At 44.1% G+C, this 9,268-nt stretch overlaps 1 protein-coding gene across 1 annotated transcript in view; it reads left to right on the forward strand.

Moving 5' to 3' along the window:
• Positions 1–2,529, forward strand: part of Slc30a9 (solute carrier family 30 member 9) — a 60,046-nt gene extending 57,517 nt beyond the window's left edge. Inside the window, exon 18 of the mRNA XM_050149646.1 lies at positions 1,615–2,529. Coding sequence (XP_050005603.1) covers positions 1,615–1,659 — 45 coding nt within the window. The 3' untranslated portion in view covers positions 1,660–2,529. The remainder of the gene's footprint in view (positions 1–1,614) is intronic.
• Positions 2,530–9,268: the final 6,739 nt, after the last annotated feature.

Here is a 9,268-nt window from a genome sequence, read left to right on the forward strand (position 1 = left end):
ATTTGATAGGTTAATGACACTGAACCAGTAAAGTAGGGAATAATGGTTTGAACCTCTTGTTCAACTCCAAATTCAGCATTTTTATCACTGTTCTTCCTAGCTTGTATTTAAAGTAGTAAAAGGTATTTTGTCTTTAAATAGAAAACAGTTCAAAAAAATTCTAGAGAAAAATAAAAGGAAAACTTGACGGTAGTCTGAAGCAGAAAGACTGGGATATAGACTGATCATGCCCTTACACTAGCCTGTGCTTGCTTCTGTCTGATTGGAGGCGGTTACTTTGTTAGTAATTTGTTAGTAACAAATTACTGCTAGTACTGCTTCAGATGGTTTTTGAAAGGGCTTACTTATTTTTACTTTATATGTATGCATGTTTTGCCTACATGTGTGTCTGTCTGTGTACCATATGTGTAAAGTGTCTGCAGAGGCCAGAAGAGGGCATCAGATCCTCTGGAACTTGAGTTACAGACAGTTGTGAGCTACTTGAGGCTTCTTGGGACTGAACCTGGGTCCTCTGTAAGAGCAGTAAGTGCTCTTATTTACGAGCCGTCTCTCCAGTTATTTCACCTTTTTGCAAAAATGCTTGAGTAGAAAGGATTAGAAGCCAGTAGCTGTCTTAATAGAAAACAGTTAGATTTCCTTATCTGTCTCTGCATTCAGTCTGTGATGCATTTTCATAGTTTTGATTAAAGAACATGAAGTATTACTTGTTTGCTGGCTAATCTGCGTCTAGCCTTAGGGTCAGAGAAAGCCGTGTGTGTGTGTGTGTGTGTGTGTGTGTGTGTGTGTGTGTGTGTTTAATCACTTCATTGTAAAGAACTTTCAAATAATTGGTCATTGTGGCATATGCTTTTATTCCCAGCAGAGGAAGACAGATCTCTATAAGTTTAAGGCCAGCTTCTTCTACATCTTAAGTTGCAGGAGAGCCAGAACTATGTAGAGAGACCCTGTCTCAAACAAACAAAATCCCAACAACAACAATCAAAAAAAAAATAAAAATAAAAAGAAAGAAATCACATAGTTAAATTAATGTAAGCCACTCAAGCAAGCACTTGTGCCGACCCAGAGCCTATACATCCCAATGAATGTTTGTGTAATTACAGTCACCATTGCGAAGTTGGGGGTGCTTCCCTGGCAATTACATTTTAATTGTGTGTGTGTGTGTGTGTGTGTGTGTGTGTGTGTGTGTGTGTGTGTGTGTGTTGGGTAAGGACAGGCTTAGTTAAAAAACTTATCTCCACTTCTTTTAGCACACTGCTTGCCCTCGACTATATGGACAACTAAACTATATCAAGCAGTGTTTTAAATGTTTTAGTTCTAATTGGTATTGTTTTGCAGTGATTTTCTTTTCACTGTGCAAAGGGGCATTAGGGTTTTTGGTGCTTCCATGATTGACATATACGAGATCTGTCTTTGTATTAGCACATGAACAGACTCAGCGAGGCGGGGTTATTTCCTATATGGTTCATAGTATATTCACCTTGATGGTTTCTTATGCATAGACTCCACTTGATAGGATAGTAAATGCTTTTAGTTGCTCTAGCCACCAGAAAGAATTTTAAAAAATGGGGTGGAGGGTGTTGCTGTGAATAATGTGGAGTTTTTTTTTCTTTGCAGAAACGAAATCCTGAAGTTCGGCATGTAGATCTAGAGATCCTATAGGTCCGATGAATGAGTCACTTGGGACATAGCGACATCTTCCTCCCACTGAAGGGGAATCGGTGCCGTCCAGAAGCTGTGCTTCTTAAGATGGATGGGATATTTCATGTGCTGATCAATCGAAGAGGCCGCAGAACTAAAACTCCTTTCTTCTAATCATGTCTTCATGCTTCTGTAGGGACCTTGGCTGCTTAGATCACCCACAGTTCTCATTTTAGCCAGTCTGTATCGACCGTGAATCATGTTTCCTTTCTTAACATGGTAAAGTAAGTGTTCCCCATGGACTTGTAACTTCGGGTACCTCTGAAGATTTTAGTCCATCGAAGTCTTCTAATCTTGAATACTCTGGCTAAACCGTGTTGTGTGGTTTTCAAACAGTCACCGTGTTTTGAGGTCTGTCTTTCCTGCCCAGTTGGGAAAGTATTTCTGTATACTTTGTGGTTTCAACCTGAACACTGAGAGGCGCACCCTCCTAACTTCGTTATCCACAGATGTTCATTCCAGAAATGGCGCAGTCCTGAATGGAGGGAGACGTTTCAGCATCTTCTGGATCATAGTAGTTGCCACTTTGTAAACTTTCTTCTTTCTCCTTTATTTTTTTCCTTATTTGGCTTAATTTTTGTAATGTTAAAGACACAATCCTAGACGTATGACTCCTTTTTTAACTGGCTTCAGTGCCAGAGTGTTTATTTACTGGGAATGATGCATTTGTAAATGTCCTAACTTTCTGTAAAGTAAACTAGAAGTATTTATAATTTTACAGACAGGATAGCATTTTGTTTTTAATTTATTTAAAAGAAGGCACTACTTATGTAAATCTGAACTGTGGGATACTTTTTGCTTTGAGGGAGAAGTAAATCTCTTACACTGAAACTCGTGTGGCGGTTTTTGTGCTGTCGGGGCCAGCTGTGTGTCCTGAGCATTAAGTCGGGCATTGAGCAAATTCATTGCTGTAACACATTCTGTAAGCAGATAGCTCGCTGATGACTGTAAGGTAGCAGGGGAAGAGATGTTCAGTTTAGTAACTGAAGACTCAGTGAGAAGCTGCAGCTGTCACCGCCCAGACAGCTCAGAGATGTGCGAGCAGCGAGTGTCGTTCATACGAGCAGTAGCTGCTCTCTGGGCGAGAGCGCTGGGGGCACAGCCCTGACAGCTCTGTGAGTTCAGTGTCTCCAGACTGTCTGAGATGGAGGTTTGTGAATTACAGCAAACTGTAATGTGGAAACAAAAAATAAACCTCTGCTTATAGGATATGTTAGAGTAGTTTTGATCCAGAAGTGACAGTTGGTAGGAAATTGTGAGGATTTATGCAGTGCTTTGTGTAACTGTAGGGAGCATGCTTATTACCCTTCGGGTTTTGTTGCTGAGTTCTTTCTGTGGAGGTCAGGCCAGCCTGGAACTCGCTGCATATAGCCTAGTCTCTCTGAAGATATCAAATTGGGGCCAGCAGTGAGATAGCTCATTGGGTAAGAGTACTTGCCACCAAACCTGCCAACCCGGGTTTGATCTCCAGGACCCACTTATGGATGGCGAGAACTGAGCGCTCTGTGTGCCATGGTGTGCCCCTCCCCACATTTATGGCATTACTTTTTTAAAGAAATAAAATGATTGTGCTGGGGTGGAGCTCACTAGTAGAGTATTTGCCCGGTATGTACAAAGCCTGCGCTTGACCCACGCCCTGTAACAGTCCGACAGTGTAAGTAACACATAGGGCTTGCTTCTCTGCTCTACAGTTCCGGAGCCTTCTTTCTTAACCGTCCTCACCTGTCACGACTCCCCTGTGGTTTCAGTTTCTTCCCCCCATTGCACACTCGCCACTGGTCTTTCCATGCCCCTGCCACAGGGAAAGTGCTGAGCTGTATCCTGCTTCCTCTTAGGAAAATTCACATAACTGGGCAGCAATAATTAATCCCCTTTTAAGCCCCCTCAAAACAGACATCTAGAAGTTATTCCAAGTCGCGTAGTTTTCGAGCCTGAAGCAGTGCCTGCTGTGGCACACACAGGCTTGTACTGAGTTCTCCAGAACCTGGAAGGCTGGCTGTGGCGTCCCAGCTCTGCCATCCCATGCTCCTGCGGGGAGGAGGCAGGCACAGGAGAGTGGAGGGCAGGCTAAGGGGAGCAGCATAGAGACCTTCTCAAACACGGCGGACCGCAAGGAGCAAGACTGTCGTTTGGTCCCTCCCCATACATGTACATACATTGTCCTCATGAATAAGCACGCATGTACATGTTTATACAGAAAGACGAGTTCTCATCATATTCCTTTGAATTTTTAAATCTGATTCAGGTTAAGGGTCTAACCCTAAATGATAATTTGCACATATGTCTTTCTAGTTCTGGTATTTTAAAGTTTGTTTGTATAAATCTGACATATCTGTAAGTGTATGTGAAGCCAGAAAATGTATGATCTCTATTTACTTTAAAACCAGGGCCAGTGAGATGGCATAGGTAAAAACACTTGCTGCTAAGCCAGAACCCCTGGAACACACATCTGTTAAATGCTATGCGCCAAAGCAAGGCTTAGAGAAATATTTAATTAGAGGAAAACATGGGAATTTGGAGAAACTAGATCTTAGTTTTAAAGAAAGAAGCACAAACTTCCTGGCTTTAATCACAGCCTATAGCGTGCATACGGGCGGCGCATGTACATCACAGCACGTGTGTGGAGGTCAGAAGGCGACTTGCAGCACGTGGTCCTCTGCTTCCACCTGTGCCTGCAGCAGAGCTTCTCTCGTTTCTGCCCCTGTGCCCCATGCGCCTCCCGTAGCTCAGTATAGGTTGGGATTGCAGACTTGAGCCACGACACCAAGTATTTTTACATGGCTTCCAGGGGTGCTTTGTGGGGCAAGCACTCCTAACCCTGTGGGCCATCTTGGCAGTCCAGGAAACATTGTTTTAAGTGGAGCATCTTGGTGGCCAGTAGTATCCGTTGTCGAAGAGGTAGGTTCCTGAATGCATGCCAAGGAGCGTCTGCATTAGAGTCACATTGGAAAATTTCATAAGAAAGTTAATCCTGATCGCCTAGTGCCCAAAGGGAACCATCCCCTGAGTCATCAGAGAACAGAAGGGAAGGGATGAGTTTGGGTGCACAGCTTGTCGGTGCCATTTTAGTTAGCTCGTAGCTGGAGTATACTTCTGCTCAAATTATGCCATCTACAGAAAGACTGACAGAAAAGCCACAGAGAGTTTCTATCATCCCAGATCACATCTGTAAAGTCTTGGTGACATGTCTCTAAAATGTGATGAGCCCCAGTTTGCCAAACTGTCAGAAATCAGTGAGGGGAAGAATTGAAGGTAGAGTGTCCGTTCAGCTGGCTGCCCCCGAGTCCCTCATCCTGCCTGACGCGGAACTTTATTATATATTGAAGATTGGTCGGCTCCTTTGTATCTGTAGTTTCTAGCTTGCCTCCCTAGACTTGGTTTTATGGAGAAAGGCAATTTTCATTGCGATTACATAGTGTGTCTTCTCTCTGACTTGACCGAGATAAGATGGTCCTGGCCCCTCAGGATATCTTTTTCCTTAGTTGATACGGAAGTAATCCCTCTTACTTTGGAATTTTTTTCCCCTAGTGAATTAATGTTTTTTGAATATGTATGCTCTTCATCTTATATGCTAAAGAGCTAAACTCTAGAATGTCACATTTCACTCTGCAAGCCATGGTCACACCTTCTGACAGAATTTGTCATTCATGGTCCTTGTTACCTAATAAATGTTTTCTTGGTTTTACAGAATTCAACAGTAATTATTAGCATATGGTGAGGATACCTTGTGTTTGCTAGAGAACCCAGAAGGTTCTGTCTCTTAGTTATGTGCTGTTGTACTTTTGTTAAAGCTGGGTCATCCACCCATTTAGCTGGACCGCTGTAGGGTGTGGTGATGGGGACTGAACCCAGAGCTCATGCTTGCTAGCCCGTGCTTGACCAGAGCTGAACCTGCAGCGCTGAGGACTACGATCTAGAGCCAGCCTCGGCTACGCTTCAGGGTGGACCTCAGACCATCCCGAAGGATGCTAGCTGTATATTCTTTCTCATGAACAACTAAGTAAATTACTCGGTGTCATCGATATTTTGAGAGGGTGTAGTTATCTCTCCAAATTAAAAACTTATTGAAAATAGAAGCGTTATAGTTTAGAATTTTGGGGAAAAATATAGAATATGTGCCTGGAAGGGTTTACGTAGGGTTCTCGAAACATCTGTGTTGTGGTAGCGATACAGTGCTCTTCACGCCAGCTACGATTTTAGGTGTGTACGTATATTTAGTACTCACAAAGAGCCAGCAAAGTAGACTAATGTTGATGGTTTTGCAGGTGATGAAACAGATACAGTCATAGTTTGTGACCTCTTGGCTGGTAACGCGTAGAATTGGGATGGGAACTCGGACTGTGTGGCTGTCAAGGCATATGAATAAGAATTTAGCTGTTTCTGGGAAGTTTGTGATGGGGGTGGTGAGGTAGGATGGGGCAGGAAAGTGTACACTGTCATTCTGAGATCTTCATTATTATTATTGTTTGTGTGTGGTGTATGTATGTGCCAGGACGTAAGAGGCGACTTTATAGAATCAGTTCTGTATTTCCAACATGGGTTCTAGGGATCAAACTTAGCTCATCAGGCAAACTTGCTGAACCATCCTGCTGACCACTTCCAAGATTTTAAAGAATTATTTAGGGGAACATGTGGCGAGATTTTGTTAGTGCTGTAACAAATAAAGCTTGCCTGAAGATCAGAGTACAGAGCTAGCCACACTAGTCAGCCATAGAGACCAGGCAGTTGATGTGGGAGTGTCATATATCAATCTGTTGATTTCATTGGCTGAGCAATAAAAGAAACTGCTTGGCTGGCCCTGATAGGTTAAAAGATAGATGGGAGGAGGAAACAGAATAGAATTCTGGGCGGAAGAGGAAGTGAGGTCAGACTCTGCTCTGCTCCCAGAGAGACGCCATGCTCAGCTCTCCTGGGTAGACGCAACGATGGATGGAGGCTAGAATCTTCCCGGTAAGCGCACCTTGGGGTGCTTACAAACATCATTAGAAATGGGCTAGTCCAGGTGCGAGAATTAGCCTGTAAGGGTTAGAGTTCATGGGCCAAGCAGTTCTTAAATGAACACAGTTTGTGTGTTGTTATTTCGGGCATGAGCTAGCCAAGCGGCTGGGGTGTTGGGGACGCAGCCCCGCCGCTCATATTTCAACAGGCAGTGGTGGCACACACCTTTAATCCCAGCACTTGAGAGACAGAAGCAGAAGGATCTCTGTGAGTTCAAGGCCAACCTGGGCTACACAGGATTGAATCTGTCTAAAAGAGAAATCCCAGCACTAGGGAAGAGAAGACAGGAGTGATCGGGCTGGGTGGAGAGAGGAATATAAGGGGGAAGAGACAGGAGCTCGGGACAATGGGTCTGAGGATTCGTGGGGATGGGATCTCACCCACTTTGGTTTGAGGATTCGGTAGAGGTAAAAGGTCTCTCTAGTGGCTGGCTCCTTGTCTGGTTTTTCAGCATTTACGTTGACATCTGACTCCAGCTTTTTATTATTAAGACCAATTAGAATTCAAGCTACAGGAACAGAAGATAGTATTTAAAATAATTCTAGTGTCATTGGGCCATAGGGAAAAAAATCCAGAGAAAGCATGGAAGTAACTTAACAATTTAAAAATGTTTCCTTTGGACTGCACTGTATTTATATCCTCCCAATTTTCCAGGTTATTATAAAATTGTATTTTAATAGATAAAATATTCATGATTGAAATTGTTCAGGCATTTATAGGGAATGTCCTCCAAGCCCAAATACTTTCTTCATTCGGGAACAACTTAACGCATTTAATGTGGCCCGTGTATACTCCAAATATGGATTCACTCATGTACTCTGTCTTTCCCTCGGTCTACAAGGGTTGTAAAAGCTCTGTATACTAGTGAAGCCCTTCTGTTTATAACGTGCTCAGCAAGATTGCAGAGATGTCTCCGTTTCTTAGGAGCTCCTGCTGCTCCCCAGCTCCTACGTCAAGTTGCTCACAAGCATCTGTAACTCCAGTTCCTGGAGATCTGGCGCCCCCTTCTGGCCTCCGAGTGCACCATGCACACGAGCGGTTCATATACATACATGCAGGCGCTCAAACATGAAAAAAAAATCTTTTTAAAGAAAAACTAGAATTTAAGAATAAAAAGCGCTCAACCAGCTGCCTGTTTTGTGTTCACTGAGAGTTACTGCATTTCTAGGAGGATGCGTTATGTTCACTTATGGTAACTACTAACAGCAGAGCTCTGTTTAGAGGAGGTCCAGCTAAGTCCTCGCTTGCACTGGTCACATTTTATGTGCTCTGCAGCCAGTGTGATTACTGGCCACTGTGTTGCACAGGGCGGGTAGGTGCCTGGCAGATCCTTCCAATGTGGTAATCCGAATGTCTTTACTATGTAGCCGTGGATACTTCACAACAGAATAGAAGCTAAGCTGCTTTTAGAGGCAGAGGAAGGAATGGTAGCTTTCTGTCTTAGGTAGGGTGTCTACCTGGGATGCGCACCTTGACCAAGGCAGCTCGTATAAAAGAAAGGAATGTGAATGCGGGCTTGCTTACAGTTTCAGAGTTCTCCCACACTCCCCCATGCGATCCTCTGGGCTTGGTATGAACTTTTGAAACTTCAAAGCCCACCCCCAGTGACACAGTTTCTCCAACAAGACCACACCTTCTAATCTTAATCCTTCTTAAATAGTTCAGCAACTGGGGGCTAAGTGTGCAAATATATGAGCCTATAGGGACTATTCTCATTCAAACCCCTACGCCCCCCCCCCATGTGTTAGTATGTGTGCTGTGCAAGTTTATGTGTGCAGGTGCTCATACAAATGTGTGTGTGTGTGTGTGTGTGTGTGCATAGGCCTGAAAATGACATTGTCTTCTGTTGCCTTCTTACTGAACCCAGAGCTCACCAGCTGTAGCTAGTCTGGCTCGGCAGCCTGTCCCTGGGTCTGGAGCGTTGGGATTACAGGTGTTCATTGGGCCTGCCCAGCTTTTCCGAGGCCCTGGGAATCAAAATGCGGGTCCTCCTCACACTTGTAAGGCAAGCGTGCACTTCATCCACAGAGCTATCCCCACGGTCCAGCTTGGCTCTGACAAAATTTTATTGCTATAAATAATTAGCCTGAGGCCATTTAAGGATACCAACTCGTGTTACTTTGTACAAGTAAATTTGTCATTTTGAAAATGAAGCTTTTCAACTCCCGTCTCTTGTTCATAATCGTGCTAAACATTCCGGAACACACCGGCCCTAAAATATGTTCTTGAGCCCTCAACACTTCCTGCCCAGCTTGGCAAATGATGTCATTCTGTGTTCATGTGAGTTTACTCAGTGTCCACCTAAGCACTCGGTGAGTTTGCAGACGTCACCAAAAGCTTTCACAGGTGAGAGCCGGGGCAGATGTGCCCAGCTAATGCAAAAGGAGTTTCAGGTCTACAAGAAATGAACTCTTGAATGCTGTGTAAATTACGTCTGTGTCGGGAGGAGCTCTCACTGTGATGACGCGCTACTCTACAGCGAGCGCCTGTCATCTGCTCCGATAAACTTTATTTGAAAGAAATGGACTCTCACCCACTCCTGAAACTGATGGGTCAGTTGAGGTCTGTAGGG

This window comes from Alexandromys fortis, unplaced genomic scaffold (genome assembly GCF_014885135.2).
Source record: "Alexandromys fortis isolate MF-2015 unplaced genomic scaffold, M_Fortis_MF-2015_v1.1 scaffold_0, whole genome shotgun sequence".
Lineage (NCBI taxonomy): Eukaryota > Metazoa > Chordata > Mammalia > Rodentia > Cricetidae > Alexandromys > Alexandromys fortis.